This window comes from Glycine soja, chromosome 14 (assembly GCF_004193775.1).
Source record: "Glycine soja cultivar W05 chromosome 14, ASM419377v2, whole genome shotgun sequence".
NCBI classification, from domain to species: Eukaryota; Viridiplantae; Streptophyta; class Magnoliopsida; order Fabales; family Fabaceae; genus Glycine; species Glycine soja.
The window spans coordinates 2,968,168-2,988,278 of NC_041015.1; the positions used below are offsets into that span (position 1 = coordinate 2,968,168).

The 20,111-nt window shown below is 36.2% G+C and overlaps 1 protein-coding gene across 1 annotated transcript; it reads left to right on the forward strand.

The window, feature by feature from the left end:
• Nucleotides 1-6,741: 6,741 nt before the first annotated feature.
• On the forward strand, nt 6,742-10,353 carry LOC114385237. The gene is made up of 4 exons (XM_028345260.1): nt 6,742-7,158; nt 7,629-8,202; nt 9,644-9,719; nt 10,314-10,353. Exons 1-4 carry the CDS (start codon nt 6,742-6,744, stop codon nt 10,351-10,353), a joined length of 1,107 nt encoding a protein of 368 aa, XP_028201061.1.
• The last annotated feature ends 9,758 nt before the right edge of the window (nt 10,354-20,111 follow it).

Below are 20,111 nucleotides of genomic sequence, written 5' to 3' on the forward strand. Positions count from 1 at the left end.
AATTGATATATTACCTTGTTATTTCTCTTGGACTCCTCGTGGTTGTCATTATCATCATCTTTTCTAATATAAAGTAAACAAAATTCACCACACAGAAAACATGTTCCAAGTAACATGAGTATCAATCAGAGCACAGACCTCCTCTTATTGACAGTATGTATGGTCATCAGCAGTTGCAACAGAACCACCCAAATCAGAAACCCTGCTGACAATATCTTTTAGAAAATCAAAGACATTAAAAGTCTGCACGCACTGTTTTCTGCAAAGGCAAGGATGCAAGGTAACTCATACATTTTAGAAACTAGAAAAAGTGAAGGTAAACACTAGAACAAACAATACATGTTCCAAAAGCAAGACCATCCCAACATTTTGTTCTGTCGATGTCATTTACACGTCTAATCATGTTTGTGCATGTGAAAAATAGAAGGCAAAAGATGGAAATTTAATGAGACAGAGCACATTACCATTAGAATTGCAGATCCAATCATTCTAGGCTGATACCAAACTCAGATGGGATGCTTCCAGTTCGCTTGGCTGTTTTATATGGCCACAACAAAATGGTGCAAATTTTATCCTCTTAGAATCTGCTTCACAAAATGGCTTATAATTAAGGATATTCAACGACTGTTTTTTTATGATCATTAGCAGCAACATGTTTGGTCAGTGTAAAACCAAAGATCTTTTTTTTTTTTTTTTTTTTTTTATCTAGCTAGTTGAACTCGTACGTGGTTTTTCCATTTAATTGGAGTTTTACCTTGCCTTGTACATATGCAATCCACCATCGCTATTTGATTTGTGCATATAACAGATGTGGCAATGAACTTATTTGAAAAATATATCCAACTGATTTGGCCATTGCAAGAGATAACGAGGCACAAGTTAAATGCATTGCATATGCTGGCGCGAAAGCTTTCAGAAATTCTAAGTAAGCTTTCATGATAGGTTGAGAATGGTGTTTTATTTATTTATTTAATTATGTGTGTGTAAAAAAATGATATCATATAAGATCAAACTTTAATCTAACTTGTTTCTTTTTGCTCATGTTATACGTTTGTTGGACCAATCAACTATTTATGTATGCTTGTTGCTAGACATGAAAGAGGACCCCGGCAATGAAGGTGGTCGAGCGGGTCTGGAATTTAACTATGGGCTCAAGTTAAACAATTGGAATATGAAAAGATTTTAGAGTTGATAACTTGGGTAGTGCTATTTGATGCACTAAAATCAGGAAATGATGAGGCTCTTAGTTAGATTCTTGACGATAATAATGAACTAGTGACCATGATAAGAGACCCCAACAATGGACGGAACCTACTGCACTTGGCTGTCCTATATCGAAAATAAGCATTTTTTTTAGTATACTTAGGAAGATAGAGCATATAGCACGAGCAGTGGACAATGAAGGTAACAACGTTCTGCACTTAGCTGTTCATCTGCCACTTGAATTCAAAGCATTGTCCAGTTTTAGAGCAACCATTCAAATGCAAAGAGAGCTCGCATGGTTAAAGGTCAATTCTTTTTATTTTTAATATCTTAACTTAAAAAATTAACTTGTAATAGCTATTAAGTGGTAGTTAAAAGATTAATCAAGTTATGCATTGACATTAATTGATCCCAACCAAAGCGCATATATGTATATATATTTGGATACCATCATTGACATATACTACTCTTAGATTGATAAATAGAAAGTAGAGATGGATGATCCTCGTGAATTAAGGACAATGAGAAACCACATGGGCAAGACACTAATTGATGCATTTTATGATGAACACAAGAAGTTATCCGAAGAAATTAAAGAGATGCAGCCAAAGGAATAGCTAGCTGTGTCTGGCATGCTCGTGACAGCACTTGTTGCTACCATAGCCAAGATTTGCAGAAAGCGAGTTTGTGATATCACTACATCCCAGCTTGACTTTTGGGCCTGTGTTAATTTTTATCTCCTTCGCTGCTATGGTTGTAGTTTTTACTGCAGCCTCCTTTCTGATAATTGATCACACTTCCAAGTGGGTTTCTTATGCAGTGGCTTCAATTGGGGTTTTCCCAATACTTCTGTTTCTTCTCTTTCAATTTAACCTTTTCGACTTCTTATGGTATAGATACTATGGCATGCCCAAAGTTCAGCAACCTACTAGCAAAGACTTTCATATCTTTAAGTCCTATGTAGAAGGTAGCAGTGTCCACACTGTATAATTTGTTTGTGAAATAATTAACCAAGGTTCGGTTTGAATTTGAGAGATTATTGTACGTACTTTTTATATAACCTAAGTTATATAAAAGGTATGCATGTACGGTATTACGCAAGGCTGTGATCCTGTGGAGACAGAAGGGTATATATATTGCCTGTATTCGAGCAATCAGAGATATGTACAACGGGGTCAAGGCTAATGTAAGAACACGAGGTGGGTCACAGACGAACTTAGTGTCTATTTCCCACATATGTGTGTAGAAAAGCTATAGAATCCGAATAAAGGAAGTACATCAGGATCAAATGGAGGGTAATCGCATTAGTTAGAGATAGGGAGAGACCAAGAAAAACTTTATTAATTATATATATTTGAATGATTAGTGTTAATTATGGCATGATTTATTATAAGACATTGTGACTTTTTAATTTTTATCCATATATTCCACCCCCACCCAGTGGAAAAAGAATCTCGTTACTTTTTAATCGTCCAGAATTATAGTATGGATCGGAATACTTGGAAGCCAAGGAATAAAGGACCCCTTCTGGCTTCTCGGAAGGTGAAAAAGAATGACATTCAGAAGAATCTAACAAAGCAATTTGCTTAGCTTTACAACTAATCCAAAGTATCATTTCAAATACGCCTAAAAAAAATAGATAAAAATAAGTATAAAAAAATAGATGCAAAAGGTATAGGAAATATATATTAAAATACAAAAAAGATGACAACAAAAACAAAAAAGTAAGGTAACAATTTTAGGTAAAGAAGAAGATTGTTTTACCTGTGTCTACTGCAGTTGCTTTTTCACAACTCAAAAAATCAGTACACGTTATTTGCATGTGGGCTCAACAATTTTATTTTTTTCGTCATGGCACACCTGCCAGCCACGAGAAATTAATTAGATAGTGTATGTGGAATCACTTTGTGTTCATAATCTCAGCCAATGTCTACATAACATGCATTCAAAGTTTATAATTTATGAAAAAAAAAATAATACTATATATACCATATAAAAACCAGCGAAGATATTGACTGTATTTGTTCCGGACCGCCTAATAAATTATTTAAGATAATATTAAATTAAGAGTGACTCCCAAAATACTCCTCATTATTTGTTCTAGATTACATGTTCCAAAATTATTTTTCAATGTAGTGTGGAATACGCATTCTGGGAAATATGATAATATTTAGGTTAATAAGTATTTCAGAAGAACAATATATCATCGTTAGGTATTTTAAATACCTTTTCTGTTATTATTTTTTAATATATTACATAATATGCATTTTGAAAGTATGATATTTTGGTTATAAAATTATAAACTAATATAAATGATTAAATTATATGTTTTATGAATAAAATATTAATAATTAGTGGAACAAATTATATTTGCTGTGTTTTTTAAATGTGTTTCCATTTATCTTAAAATTGTTTTAGTTATAAAGCCTCTTACAAACTGTCAAGTTTGAAATAAAGTAAGGTTCATTTAGAGAGCATTGTCACTCACTCTCATTTATTTTACTTGACACGTTACGATCACTATATATTAGTTCACTCTTTCACCTAAGCATGCCATCACTCCTTTTGCACATAACGTTCAACAACATACCTTCACTCCTTTTACACATAACGTTCAACAGTTAGGTAATTTATTTCGTTCAACCTTTTGAATTGTTAAGATTAGACATAAATGCCATAACTGTAACTTTGATGTGATGTGATGCTAGTTTTTATTTCTGATTATTCTATTATGGAGTGATTTTATCTTATCTCTGAGATTTAATTTCTTATTTCCCCATTTTTCTTAAGTTCATTCCCATTGTTTTAAAAAATTAACAATAATACCTTGATGATGTAAATTCATTTTGAAAAAATATTTTAATCTCATCTAAATCGAACTCATATATATATATGAATGATACCATTCATGTTTACATCTTAATTTATTGTATATTTAAAATATTATCACATATATAATTTAAGGCTGAAATATGTTTTGTGACATAAAGTTTAAATTTCATTCCAGCATTTTCTTTAATTTTTTGTCATTCCCAAACAAGATTTGGTTTTTATAACAATAATATTTAAAACTATAAGATTTGATATAATTTAGAACTTAAACAAGTTTTTCTTTACAGATATTAGCATAGTAATGTTAATTAATTTAAAAATGATAGTAATTGCTATAATTTAAAATATAATTTGATTTATATTTAACTTTGAATAAAATAACATACTCATAATAAAAAGAATTTAAATTTGAAAAAAAAATATAATCTTAAAAATTATTTCAGTCTCATGAGTTGTGTAAGGATATCATATCGAAGAAAGATAATATTAAATTTAAGAGTAAGTAAATTAACAGTGTCACCATATATAATATGTTCAAGCTTGGCAGGCTGAAAAGAAAAAGAATCAACACTGATCGAACAGAGAATTTCGGAGAGGTGTCCAATTCACTTCATTTTCCGTAGAATTAAATCATGAGCTCCAATGTCGAAGTTTCAGATGACCACAGAATTCAGATTATATCATCACAAGATCATACTACTAATCAAAATCATGAGCAAACTCCAGTTGCCACGTCAACAAACCCACCGACACCAGGACATGAAAGTAGAGGAGTGAATCAAATGACTCCAGAAGAGCTGAGTACGTTATATATACTTGAAACTATTGCATTTATAAGAGGGTGCATTCCAGACATCATGTCTTAATTAAGAGTTTGTTTATTTACATTTTGAAAAAATTGAATTTGAAACGGCTTGACGTTAAAAAAAAATATTTATACTACTATTATACGAATGATATTCCAACAATGGGTTTAGAAAATTATTTTTTTATTCAAAAAGATAAAAAAAAGTAAAATCACTTTTAAAGCAGGAGTATAAATCGCATGTTAAGATCAACTAGCTTTTGTCAACTGAAGAAAATAAAAAATAAATTACTTCTCTGAAAAACAATTTTACTTATCATCCTAAAATTAATTTTCAAACAAAAATTGAAATTCAATTTTCGAACTTAATTAATTGGATCCCTTCGACTAGATAATCTCGAATTTATAAGCTAGATTTCGATTTACAAAATTATTAGGAATTCAAAATTTGAGACAAGTTTCCAAGATAATTTTTACAGATTTAGGGTAAAGGAGAAATTAAAAGGGTTTTCATTGCAACTAAATACTAAAAGTTAAGATTATCATATAAAGGACATGTTATAATGTGAAGTTTGAAAGGATTGCAGGTTCTTTAAAAGAAGATCTGACGAGATATATAAGGTGGGATGATCATGAGGGGCTCGAATTAAAATCGATAATTGATAAATGTGCTGATATAGTACGCATTCCGTTAAATGATAGGGGAGACACAGCTCTTCATGAAGCAGTAAGTGAACGGAGCGATGAAACTGTGAAAGAGTTGGTTAAACGTATGAGCCCAGAAGACATGCTAATACCAAACTTAGATGGGATGCTTCCAGTTCACTTGGCTGTTTTATATGGCCGCAACCAAATCGTGAAAATTTTGTCTTCTCAGGAAGTGCTTGACAAAATGAAGTTGGAGGATATTAAACGACTGTTTTTAATGACCATTAGGGTCGACATGTTTGGTAAGTGTAAAACTAATTAAACAACCTTATTTATCCTTTTTTTAATCTAATTCTCTTTTACATATCATGCTGCATGTTTAACTGAATCGAACCCATTAAACCGATATATATATATATATATATATATATATATATATATATATATATATCTGTGTGTGTGTGTTTATGTTTACAATTCCAACGTCATTCAGTACAATTGATCATAATTCAAAAACAAATTTAATGAGAATCAGTAAAAATAATTAATTATGACTATTAGGTTTCTGAAAGACTGTCATATCATCCTTTAAAATCAAACAGGTCCTAACTAAATTCTCATTGATTTCATATATATAAAAGGAGATATATATGAAACTCGTACGTGGTTTTTCAATTTAGTTGGAGTTTTACCTTGCCTTGTACTATTTAATTTGTGCATACAACAGATTTGGGACTGCAATTATTTGAAAAGCATCCAACTACTCTGGTCATTGCAAGAAATAAAGAGCACCTTACAGCATTGCATATGTTGGCGCAAAAGCCTCCAAAACGTTTAGGTAAGCTTTCACAAGTTGAAAATATCCTTTTTTGTGTGTGTGCGCGCTAAGCTATAATTTAGATTTTATTTGACATAATTTTCATTTTGATTCTTACTTTAGAAAATTATATATTTTTTATATAAAAAATTAAGAATAAGTCCTTAATTATCAATATCCAGTATAATAATGGTATTAGATGTTTGTTGAGTTATTCTAATAACACAAATTAATTGATGTTTGTCAACACGAGTCATATGAGTAAAAATATCTTACAATTTTTTTCATATACGGATTAAAATATAAAATTTTATAAATAGAGATAAAAAATGTTGCTTCATATATATAACATTAAAATTTTAATTTAACTTTTGTTTGTTTCATTTCATGTTAAACATTGGTTGAACCAATCACGTATATATACCTCTTGCTAGACATGGGGGACAACAAGGAATCAAAAGCTGGTCAGCTACTTAAAAAATTATGGACTAAAGTTAACCAATTGGAACACAATACGATAATGGACTTGATAACTCGTCCTCCGCTAGTGCTGTTTGATGCAATAAAATCAGGAAATGCTGAGGCTGTGAAGATCCTTATTGACAAGAATTGTGAATTAGTGACAATAAAGGACCCCAAAAATGGACGGAACCTACTGCACTTGGTTGTGCTATTTCGACACGAAAGAATATTTGATAGTATACCAGAGACATTAAAAGAGAATTTAGAACGAGCAGTGGACAATGAAGGTAACAACATTCTACACTTGGCTGCGCATCTTCCAGTTGAATTCGAAGAATTGTCCAGTTTCAGAGCAAGCATTCAAATGCAAAGAGAGCTCGAATGGTTCAAGGTCAATTAATTTGCTTAGTTTTTCTTTTTCAACCATTCTTTATTCTCTGGCATGCATGGCATCCATCAGTTCTAGCAATCTTATTTTAAAAATTAAAAATTCCACAAATTTTAGGCTTTTGTTAACAAGACTATTTTAAGTCTTTAAAAGTACAACTTTTAATGAAAAATAGAAATCAATGTATGTATTATTTGTTGATTATTGTAATATTTTTTAAAAACTTATTATCCATTGTCTTTAGCATAATATATACTTAAGCAGCCAATATATAAATATATAGAAATTTTTTATTAAAAATTATACAAGTGAATTTGTACAATTAAATATCATCATTTACATATATATGCTCTGGTTATTAAGTGATAATTGAAAGATGAATTAAGTTATGCATTAGTGATAATTGAAAGATGAATTAAGTTATGCATTTGGATACCATCATTTACATATATATACTCTTGATTTGTAAATAGTTGGTGGTGTGGCGTGTTCCTGGTGAACTAAGAACAATGAGAAACAACATGGGCAAGAGACCAATTGATGTATTTTATGAAGAACACAAGAAGTTATCCGAAGAAATAAAAGATGCAGGCAAAGGAATAGCCGAATCTGGCATGCTCGTGGCAGCACTTGTTGCTACCGTAGCATTTGCGGCTGCTCTGAGTAATGTTCCAGGTGATAAGACCAATGCTTGGTTTGTTGTCTTCATATTGGCAAATGCAGTCGCATTATTCACTTCTTCTGCGTCTATACTTTCATTCTTGTCAAATTTCACTTCATCAAGATTCGCACAAAGTGAATTTGTGATATCACAACATCCCAGCTTGACTTTTGGGCGTGCCTTACTTTTCATCTCCGTTTTTGCTATGATTGTGTCCTTCACTGCAGCCTCCTTTTTGATATTTGATCACAAATCCAAGTGGGTTGCTTATTTAGTGGCTTCAATGGCCGTTTTCCCAATCCTTCTGTTTATTCTCTTTCAAGTTAACTTTTTGGACGACTTCTTGTGGTCTAGATATTATCGTTTGTCCGAAGTTTACACCGATCGTAGTTTTACTAATTTAATATTTACTCGTTTATTACTTCCTATGTTGGTGAGAGTACTTTAGTAACTTATTACAGAGTTACACACATTGGCGTAACTTTAAGTCACTGTATTATTTGTTTGTGATTCAATCAAGCTTGTGTTCAAATTTGAGATTATTCTATATTTTCTATCTCATGAAATATTACGTTTCTTATTGTTCCTGTCTTGATTTGAGACTATACTGCATAACCCATGTCAAAGCTTTTCCCCTTCCTTCCATGTGGTTGATGATGCATGGAGCAAATTATATATAACATATCTCTCACGAGACTTAATCTTACTAGAGTTGAAAAGAATTACTATAGAAAACAAATTAAACTATAATAAATATAAAATTAAAATGAAGAGAAATAAAGTAATTAAAAAAATTCTTGATTGAATGTGTTTGAAAATGAGAACTGAAATTATAACTAACGAGTCCTAATCAAACCATATTTCTCACCAAGAGACGTGAAATGGAGCGACAAATAGCAGTGTTCTTTTACTTACGTTTAAATTTTTTTAAAATCAAATAACTTTTTTTATAACAAAATATTTTTATTTTGAAAAATAATGAAATAAAAAGCTCATGTTTTTTAAATTAAATTTGATTTCTTTGTTTGTATGAACATTTTTGCAATAATGACCATATTTTTGTTTTCTATTTATTTATTCAAACAAATAAAAATTTACGTTTTTCTTTTTTTTTTTATTTCTATTCATCTAAATAATACATTTCATCTTATTTTGTGATCATTTCAATCTAGAAAAGAATAAATTTATTAACTTTTAAAACGATAATTTACCATTGAATAATAATTTATAAGATGCTAAAACTTTTTTATACTCATAGCCATTAAAGTTTTATTTCTATCCCTCTGATTTCTTTTCCATTTATCTGATTTCTCGTCAAGTTCAAGATAACAAAAAAGGTTCAATTGCAAGTCATGCGGTAGGATCAGTGAGTTTGCTCCCATGATTTGCTCGCAAATTGTACACGAGAGGAAACGTCATGCAACAGATTTACATCCACAACGCCACAATCAAAGCTAATAACCCAAACAAAACCAAAATTGGTAATTTAAGGATCTGAATGTAGTGCCTACCATAGGCAACACCTGTATGAGATTAAAATTTCTCAAACAACAATACCATGGCTACTTCTAATTGGAACAATCTATATCTCCACTTTTATCCTAAAACAAAGGTTGTAAGGACTAAAGTTTTCAATGTCCCATCCCTCCTAATCTTCCTAACCACTAAGGATTTGTCTAATACTACTCCTAAAAATTCTACTCTAATTCTCAATTAGAACTTTCTAAACCAAAACAGGTTCATCTACATTTCTTCATCTTCATCAATCCTTCCATTTAAGTTAATTAGCTAGTTGCATGGGATCAATGTTCATTTTTTCCATATCAGACAAGGACGGTTCAGGGTATTTCTCGTGCTTCTCTTCTGACATTCATACCACTTCCTCTGCCACTGTAATGTCCAGGTTCTGTGCAAATCGTGAAAAAAAAAACATTTCATTATTCAGATAATATTTAACATCAAGCTGCTGCCAGGTTCTTTAGATTGTCTTGAAGTTCCACATTATGTGCTAGTGCTGATTCTATAGTGAAAAGTTTGCTCAATTACAACAACAGTTTTCACCTAAAGTTTTAAGAAAACCAGATAGTTTTGGTTCTTTGTATAGTAGGGTTTACGAGACTATTAAATGTACTTGCATTCGCAAGTCAGTGAAGCAACTTGTGAATTTCCCGAAGGTAAATTCTTTTGTAACCAGAAAAAAGGTTCACAGTGACAAGAGATAATTACTCAGCAGAAGGTTTAATCACACAAGAAAAATTTAAGCTAACTACTTAGAAGTAATTTGTTATGAACGAGGCTGATTTAGAGGTTCAGCTCCTCCAGAGAATAGAAGGGAATTTTAGAGGTTTCAAAGATAAGGAGAAATTCCAGCTTTTTCTTATTCATCCTTCTGTTATTTACATAATATTTATAGATCCTAGGAAGGAATAGTTTCTTCTAGAATTGGTATAATCCTAGGAATCTAACTAATTTCTGTTATGGATGCTTTTTCTCTCAGATACGCAGCATCCGCAGGAGGATTGTGGAGGATCTTGTGAGCTGGCAATTTCCATTGGATACCTTCAGATGAAATCTTTCAAATAAGTGGGCTTTTTGACCTTTCTTTTGACTATTGGTTCCTTCTGCACCCCATTTTCTGTAAGTTCACCTTTCGTGTTTGCTGTTATGTCTCTGTTGTCCCTGATTGAAGCTTCTCTGTTCATAACACTCTGCGGCCCTTGTAGACGCACCTTGTCCTCAAGGTGGAAGTCTTGTTGTAACTGCTCCCAATCCTCCCATGAAGTCTCATCGGGAGAGAGTCCCTGCCACTGAACCAGCACTTCCCAAGTTCCTTCTGTTGGGTTCTTTCTTGAATCCAAAATAGCTAAGGGGTATACTACCGGTTGGTCATTGACAAAAGTGGAAGGTAAATTCAACTCTGAGTGTTGCTCGGGATTTCCTCGAAAAGGCTTAAGCTTAGAACAATGAAATACAGGATGAATCCTGGCTGAGTCTGGTAATTTCAGCTTATAAGCTACAGGGCCAATGCGGTCTTCCACCTGAAAGGGGCCATAGAAACGTTTTACGAGCTTGCCGGCGGTTGGTTGTGGTCCTTTGGCTGAGGTCTGCCGGAGAGGGCGAAGACGAAGGAGAACCCAATCGCCTATCTAATGTTGGGTATCGCGTCTCTTACTATCAGCTTGCCTCTTCATAGTCTCCTGTGCCTTAAGGAGTTTCTTGCGAATCGTCTGGAAGGTAGCATCTCGGTCAGTCAGTAAATGCTCCACTGCTTCAACATTGGAAGACCCTGTGATATACTCAGGGAAATTGAAGGGCTTCTTGCCAAAAGTGACCTCATATGGTGTTGTTCCCGTGCCGGCATTCCACGACGTGTTATGGGACCACTCAATCCATGGCAACAGTTTTCCCCACCTATTGGGTCGCCGATGGACAAATGCTCTGAGATACTGCTCCACTACCCTGTTAAGCACTTCCGTTTGCCCATCGCTCTGGGGATGATACGCAGAGCTCATGCGTAAATGAGTACCACTAGCTTTGAACAGCTCTTGCCAAAATCGGCTAATAAAGAGGGGGTCCCTATCGGAAACCAAGCTACGAGGGACCCCATGTATTTTGACCACCATGTCAATGAACAAAGATGCCACCATATGAGCTGTGTGGGATGTTGGTAACATTCCCAGGTGAATCCCTTTCGAAAAACGGTCCACCACCACAAGGATTGTAGTGTTTCCATCATACGCCGGCAACCCGACAATAAAGTCTAACGAAAGGTCCTCCCAGGGCCTATGGGGCACCGGTAAGGGACAAAGTAGCCCGGCAACCCTTTGTGTCTGGTATTTAGTGACTTGGCAATCAAAGCAGTTGGCCACGAATTGCTTGACGTCCTCCCTGAGACCAGACCAAGTGAAATTCTCGGAAATTCGGGCCAGTGTCTTTGTGACTCCAGCATGACCCCCGGTTGGAGTAGTATGATATTCCCGAAGTAATGTGGCCGTGATTGGGAGGTCCCTAGGAAGCCAAATGCGCCCTCCTGTTAAAATCAAATCCTGGGTAATGGAGAATGCAGGATGATTATCAGGTGTGTCCCTAATTTCCTGTTTCCGGCGGCAGAACTCAGGGTGAGCTTCTAATTGGCGTCGTAATTCATCCAGGAAGGTCAGAGAAGGAACGGAAAGAATTAAGCATTGAGAGGGTACTGGTTCCCGTTGTCGGGACAAGGCATCGGCGACCTTGTTTTGGTGTCCTGAACGGAACTGAATCACATAATCATATCCCAAAAGTCGAGCCAAGTACTTATGTTGCTCGGGAGTTTGAATTACTTGGGTGAGTAATTCCTTGAGACTGCGGTGGTCCGTGATGATGATGAAACGTTGTCCTAACAGGTATTGCCGCCACCGTTTGACCGCGGTGGTTATGGCAACTAGCTCACGTACATAGGTGGAAGCCACTGCGAGTTTGGGAGGAAACGGTTTGCTGAAAAACGCCACAGGGTGGCCTTTCTGGGTGAGCACGGCTCCCATGCCACTACCGGAAGCGTCAGTCTCCACAGTGAATGGGGACGTGAAGTCCGGGAGAGCTAAGACCGGAGCGGTAGACAGGGCCGTCTTCAACTGATCAAAAGCGTCTTGAGTCTGGGGGGTCCAGGCAAAAGCGTCCGTCGTAGTTAGTCGAACTAAAGGGGCGGCGATGGTGGCATAGTGGCGGATAAATCGCCGATAAAACCCGGCAAGTCCGAGAAAACTCTTGACAGCTTTAGCCGAGCGTGGTGTCGGCCATTGTCGAATAGCTTCAATTTTAGAGGCTACTGGTTCAACCCCCTTATGAGACACAACATGGCCAAGATATTCAACCTGTTTCTGCGCAAAGGAACATTTAGAAAGTTTAAGAACAAAATTATGGTCAAGCAGGACCTGGAAAGTAATTGTCAAATGGTGAAGATGAGCCTCGAATGAAGTGCTATACACCAAGATATCATCGAAGAAAACGATGATAAAGTGGCGGAGGTGCTGTCGGAATATGCTATTCATGGTGGCCTGAAAGGAACTTGGTGCATTGCAGAGCCCAAATGGCATTACTTTGAATTCGTAATGTCCATGGTGGGTTCTGAAAGCAGTCTTAGATATATCGGGGTCGTGCATGCGTATTTGGTGATATCCTTGAAGTAAATCAAGCTTAGAGAAGTACTGAGCACCGCCCAATTCGTCCAACAATTCATCAATTGTCAGAATCGGAAATCGGTCACGAACCGTGACGGCGTTAAGAGCTCTGTAATCAACGCAGAATCTCCAAGAGCCGTCTGTCTTGCGGACAAGGAGAACGGGGGATGAAAAAGGACTTGTACTTGGTCTGATGAGTCCTTTTTGTAACATATCATTGACTTGCTGCTCTATCTCCTTCTTCTGGTAATGGGGGTATCTATACGGACGGACGTTCACGGGATTGGTGTGGGGGAGGAGGTGGATATGGTGGTCGGTGTCACGGTTAGGAGGTAAGCCGGAGGGGTTCTGAAATAGGGTCGAGAAACATATAAGTAAGGCTTGGATTTCTGGGGGTAAGGTGTGTGGTGGTGGAGGTTCAGGGTTGTCGGTGATGAGCGCAATACGGAAATAAGAGGCTTGGGTCTGTGTCCGGCAAAGTCGCCGGAGTTGATGGTGAGTGATGAACCCGGAGTCATGCGTGTTCTCCCCTTTTAATTCTATTAACTGATTTTGATAAAAGAATTGCATCCGCAGAGACCCGTAGTCAGTGAGAATGAGGCCCAGGGTCTTGAGCCACTGGACTCCCAAGACCACGTTGGCGCCGACAATAGGTAGTACGTGTAAGTCCATGGTGAACATGACGTCCTGAATCATGATGGAAACACCTTCGCAGACGCAAGCGCAATCCAAGTGTTGGCCATTGCCAACCATCACGCGCAATGGTGAAATACGGCGGCAGGGAAGGCCCAATTGGGTCACTAATACTGGCTGCACGAAGTTGTGGGTGCTGCCGCCGTCAACGAGCAGCACCACACGGTGGTCAGCCATAAGCCCCACCATACGCAAAGCCTCAGGTGCCAGGTGGCCCGAAAATGAATTAAGGCTTATTTGGGCCTGAAATGGGTCGGGTTCATGAGGCGGGTCGGGTGGCGGGTCAGGGGGGTCTATTTTAGAGTCTGAGGGGTCCTCTTCTTCAGTCACTAAGAGGAAAGCCCTAGCGGCGCAGCGATGGCCGCGATGGTAACGTTCATCGCAGGTGAAGCATAACCCACGCTCACGGCGTGAGGTTAGCTCCTCCGGCGTGAGACGTTTCATAATAGGCGGGGTAGGGCGTGGAGGGGCCGGAAGCAAAGGGGGAAGGGTTTGACGAGGTTCAGCTGAAGCAGGAAGAACACGAAGGGGGTTAGGTTGCGGAGGTGGTGCGCGAGGGCGTGAGGGAAGGCGGTTGTCGGAAATCTTTTCTTCCTGAAGCTTTGCGAGGCCCGCGGCCTGAACCAGGGTGAGGGGCTGATGAGCTTGGACTTCTCGGCGAATCTCCGGGTTGAGACCGGAAATGAAGCAGCTCAGCAGGAACGGAGATGGCAGTCCGATGACCCTGTTCGCGAGGTCCTCGAATTCCGAAAGGTACTGATTGACTGACCCCTTCTGTGTCAACTTAAATAAAACACCTGTTGGGTCTTCGTATTGTGACGGAGCAAATCTGGTTTGTAGGGCTTGTAAGAATCCAGGCCATGAGGTAAACTGGGCATTGCTTGACATCCATTGGAACCAAGCAAGTGCCCGGCCCTCCATATAAAAAGAAGCTATGGTAAGACGGTCTCGCTCAGGGGTTCCATGATATTCGAAATACTGATTGATTTTGAATATTCAACCTAAAGGGTCTGTTCCATCAAATCTGGGAACCTCTAATTTCATTTTATGTTGTGTGGCAGGAACAGGGGAGGGCGGAGGTGGTTCAGGTTGCGGAGAAGGGAATGAGGTCGGACGATGAAGCAGTTCGTCAAGTTTGAGGTTCATGGTCTGCATAGTATCTGTGAGACGGGTGAGGATGGATTCCAGGTTGGGTGATGATGAATCGTGTGGACCGGTCATGGTGGCAGCGGAAACGAGAGCACCAATGTTATGAACGAGGCTGATTTAGAGGTTCAGCTCCTCCAGAGAATAGAAGGGAATTTTAGAGGTTTCAAAGATAAGGAGAAATTCCAGCTTTTTCTTATTCATCCTTCTGTTATTTACATAATATTTATAGATCCTAGGAAGGAATAGTTTCTTCTAGAATTGGTATAATCCTAGGAATCTAACTAATTTCTGTTATGGATGCTTTTTCTCTCAGATACGCAGCATCCGCAGGAGGATTGTGGAGGATCTTGTGAGCTGGCAATTTCCATTGGATACCTTCAGATGAAATCTTTCAAATAAGTGGGCTTTTTGACCTTTCTTTTCACTATTGGTTCCTTCTGCACCCCATTTTTTGTAAGTTCACCTTCCGTGTTTGCTGTTATGTCTCTGTTGTCCCTGATTGAAGCTTCTCTGTTCATAACATAATTGAGATATTACCTTGTTATTTCTCTTGGGATCCTCGTGGTTGTCATTATCATCATCTTTTCTAATATAAAATAAACAAAATTCACCACACAGAAAACATGTTCCAAGTAACATGAGTACCAATCAGAGCACAAACCTCCTCTTATGGCCAGTATGGTCATCAGCAGTTGCAACAGAACCACCTAAATCAGAAACCCTGCTGACAATATCTTTTAGAAAATCAAAGATATTAAAAGTCTGCACGCACTGTTTTCTGCAAAGGCAAGGATACCATTAAACCGATCAGATACCATCATTGACATATACTACTTTTGATTGATAAATGAAAGTATAGATGGATGTTCCTCGTGAGTTAAGTACAATGAGAAACAACATGGGCAAGATACCAATTGATGTATTTTATGATGAACACAAGAAGTTATCTGAAGAAATTAAAGATGCAGCCAAAGGAATAGCTGAGTCTGGCATGCTCCTGGCAGCACTTGTTGCTACCGTAGCATTTGCCGCTGCTCTCACTGTTTCAGGTGAAAAGACTAATGCATGGTTCACTGTCTTCATATTAACAAATGCAGTCGCATTATTCACTTCTTCTGTATGCGTCTATACTCTCATTCTTGTCAAATTTCACTTCATCAAGATTTGCAGAAAGCGAGTTTGTGATATCACTACAACCCAGCTTGACTTTTGGGCCTGTGTTAATTTTTATCTCCTTTGCTGCTATGGTTGTAGCTTTTACTGCAGCCTACTTTCTGATATTTGATCACAGTTCCAAGTGGGTTTCTTTGGCTTCAATGGGGGTTTTCCCAATACTTCTGTTTCTTTTCTTTCAATTGAACCGTTTCGACTTCTTATGGTAAAGATACTAACGTATGCCCAAGTTCAGTAACCTACTCGCAAAGACTTTCATATCTTTACGTCCTATATAGAAGGTGGCGTGTCCACACTGTATAATTTGTTTGTGAAATAATTAACCAAGGTTCTGTTTGAATTTGGGATTATTATACGTACTTTTTATATAACCTGTTATGTATTCGCAAGGCTGTGATCCTGTTGAGACATAAGGGTATATATATTGTCTGTATTCGAGCAATCAGAGATATGTACAATGGGGTCAAGGCTAATGTAAGAACACGAGGTGGGTCACAGAAGAACTTAGTGTCTATTTCCCACGTATGTGTGGAGAAAAGCTATGGAATCCGAATACAGGAAGTGCATGAGGATCAAATGCAGGGTAGTCGCATTAGTTAGAGATAGGGAGAGACCAAGAAAAACTTTATTAATTATACTTGAATGATTAGTGTTATGGCATGATTTATAATAAGACATTGTGGCTTTATAATTTTTATCGTCCAGGATTATAGTATGGAATACTTGGAAGCAGTAGTTTTAACAAAGGAATAAAGGACCCATTCTAGCTTCTCGGAAGGTGAAAAAGAATGACATCCAGAAGAATCAAACAAAGCAATTTGCTTAATTAGCTTTACAACTAATCCAAAGTAACATTTCAAATACTCCTAAAAAAATGGATAAAAATAAGTCAAAAGAATAAATAATGCAAAAGATATAGGAAATATTAAAATAAAGAAGATGACAAAACAAAAAGAAAAAAAAGTAAGGTAACAATTTTGGGTAGAGAAGAAGATTGTTTTCCGATCCTTGTGTCTACTGCAGTTGCTTTTCCCCCCCTCAAAAAATCAGTACACGTTATTTGCATGTGGGCTCAACAATTTTATTATTTTCGTCATGGCACACTTCTGCTTTCATGTTGCGGTGTGGCCGAGGCAGCAACAGCTGAAGTGGTAACTGTAGTTTTGTTCATGGCTTTGACTAGGAATGTGAATTGATGATGATATTATAATCTGAATTTTGTGGTCATCTGAAACTTCGACATTTGATGACATAACTCTAGTTGCTACTTCAGCTGCTGCCTCAACCTCACCGCAATTAGATGAACATATAGTGGAGAATGAAATCACTTCCGGAGTAAGTTATATTGCATTGACACAACACTCAGAGTTTGTTTAGTTTGGATTTTGAATATTTTGAAGTTGAAACAATTTTGACGATAAAAAAATTGATTTATATTATATGATTAGTACAATATTTTTTTATAAGTCTATTTTTTTTTTGGAAGAGATAACTACTTTTAAATAAAATTAAAACTTTTAATTTTTTATAAAGCAGCTTTTAATTTAAAAAGAACTTTTAAGCTGAAAAAATAAAAACCACGAACAGCTTTTATCTTTTATTTTCAGTTCTAAATTTTAGCTTAAAACTAAAAATAACTTGTAAGTAGAAAGAAAAGTTGGGCCAAACATATCCGTGATCTCCAGTTTCTCAGCTAGATTTCAATTAGGGTGTCTTGAAAAAACAGAGACTTACAAACTATGAAATTAATAGGAATTCAAAATTGAGACAGTTTCAATATGAAGAATTTCTACACATTAATATTTATGGTAAATTGGTAATCAAGAAAAGGGTTTTTTTTTTTGCAAATAATATATGGTTAAGGTTATATAAAGGAATTAGATGTAATAATGTGAAGTTTGAAAGGATTGCGGGTTCTTTAAAAGATGATCTGGGCAAACATATATTATGGGGTGAGTGGAGCGAAGCACAAACGATTTTTGATAAATATCCTGATATGGTACGCATTCCGTTAAATGATAGTAGAAGAGACACAGCTCTTAATGTAGCAGTATATGGAGGGAGCATTACTTGTGAGGAAGGGTTGGTTAAGCTTATGAACCCAGAAGACCTGCTCATACCAAACTCACAAGAGAGGCTTACAGTTCACTTGGCTGCTTTGTATGGCGACAACAAAATGGTGCAAGTTTTGTCCTCTGAGAATGTGCTTGACAAAATGACTTCCAAGGATATTCAACGACTGTTTTTTTATGACCATAGAAAGCAACATGTTTGGTGAGTGTAAAACTAAACATGCAATCTGAATTCATGAGCCAATTGAGCTTATCATATATAAGCTATAGGTTTTCAATTCCAACGTCTTTCGGTTTAATTGACCATATATAATTCAATAACATTTAATTATCAGTAGAGAACTGTAGTAATACTTATATTACGATCCCTAGGTTCTTTTTAAAAAAAATTGTGATATCATCCTTTAAAACCCAACAGGTCCAATTTCTGATTGATTTCTTATTTAAAATTAATTTTTACAGTAGTTTTTTATGAGTAATTAACGTGAATGACATAATTGTTTATTTTAGCAATTATACGTAGCTAGCTTTTCTAATTAACAGATAATGGGAATTAATATAGCATATATAATGAAAAGAGACTAAAAAGCACTACTTGATTCAAATTATCTATATCAAATTTTGAAAGAAACCCTGATCTGATCAAGATATAAATTTCAACATACTTTGTCCTTTGCCTCAAGTAATTTAGAACCCAGCTAGTAAGCTAGTACTGTAGGCCGCATCTTTGGATTATTATAAGAGTAAATTGAAATTACAATAAATCTCCAACTTTTTTTATCATTACAGCAGCTCCCTTATCCATCCAATGTAATGTTTTGCAAACAATTAAAAAGATTAATATAATGTGTAAGGGGTGTGAGTGTAATGTTTTTCAAACAATTAGAGGTTTAGTTTAAGCGGAAAAAAATGAGGAATATTGTGTGTAATTCCAAGAAACTTTAAGAAGTGTTTTTGTAGTTACTCGATCCAATGTAGTAGTTATTAAGTTGTCATGCATTAAAAGATTTCTTTAAATAAAAGTTGTAATTAAAAGATTAACCAAGGCACTGTTTAAGCTTTATCAATAATATTTTGCTTTAAAAAAGTGAAAAGATTAATTAGGTTATAGTTATGCATTGACATTAATTTATGCCAACCAATGCATGCGCAAATATATATTTGGATACCATCATTTACATATACTCTTGATTGATAAATAGTCAGTGAAGTCGTATGTTGATGATAAATTAAGCACAATGAGAAACAACAAGGGCCGCAAGAAACCAAAGGATGTATATCAAGAAGAACACAAGAAGTTATCTGAAGAAGTTAAAGATGCAGCCAAAGGAATAGCCGATTATGGCATGCTTGTGGCAGCACTTGTTGCTACGGTAGCATTTCCAACTGCTCTTACTGTCTTCATCTTAACAAATGCAGTCGCATTGTTCACTTCTTCTGCATCTCTACTATCTTTCTCGTCAAATTTCACTTCATCAAGACTCGCAAAAAACGATCGCAAATTTGTCAAATCACTGCATCCGAGCTTGACTTTTGGGCGTGCGTTACTTATTATCTCTTTTGCTCTATGTTTATCTCTAGATATTTGATCACACTTCCAAGTGGGTTTCTTATGCAGTGGGCTTCAATGGGGTACGTTTTCCCAATACTTCTGTTTCTTCTCTCTCAATTTAACTTTTTCAACAAACACTTGTGGTCTAGATTTTATCTTCCATCCGAACTCTAGTAACTTATTACCTAGTTATATGGCAAACTCTCAAACTTTCTCCTCATTTGTTCTGTATCTTGATTTATAGAAAGTACGTGTGGCAGTGTCCACACTGTGTTAATTTGTTTGTGAAACAATTAAGCTCGTCTTTGAATTTAATTAAGACTATTGTGAATTTCCTATCTTAGTGTTTCCGACTTAATTTGAGACTATACTGTCTTTTCCGAAAACTGCATATCCCATGTCAAAGCTTTGCCCCTTATTTCCCTGTGTGGTTGGTGAAGGGAGCAAGTATATAAGTATACATGTTAAGAACATAACATTTAGATCCGTGTGTTTTAATA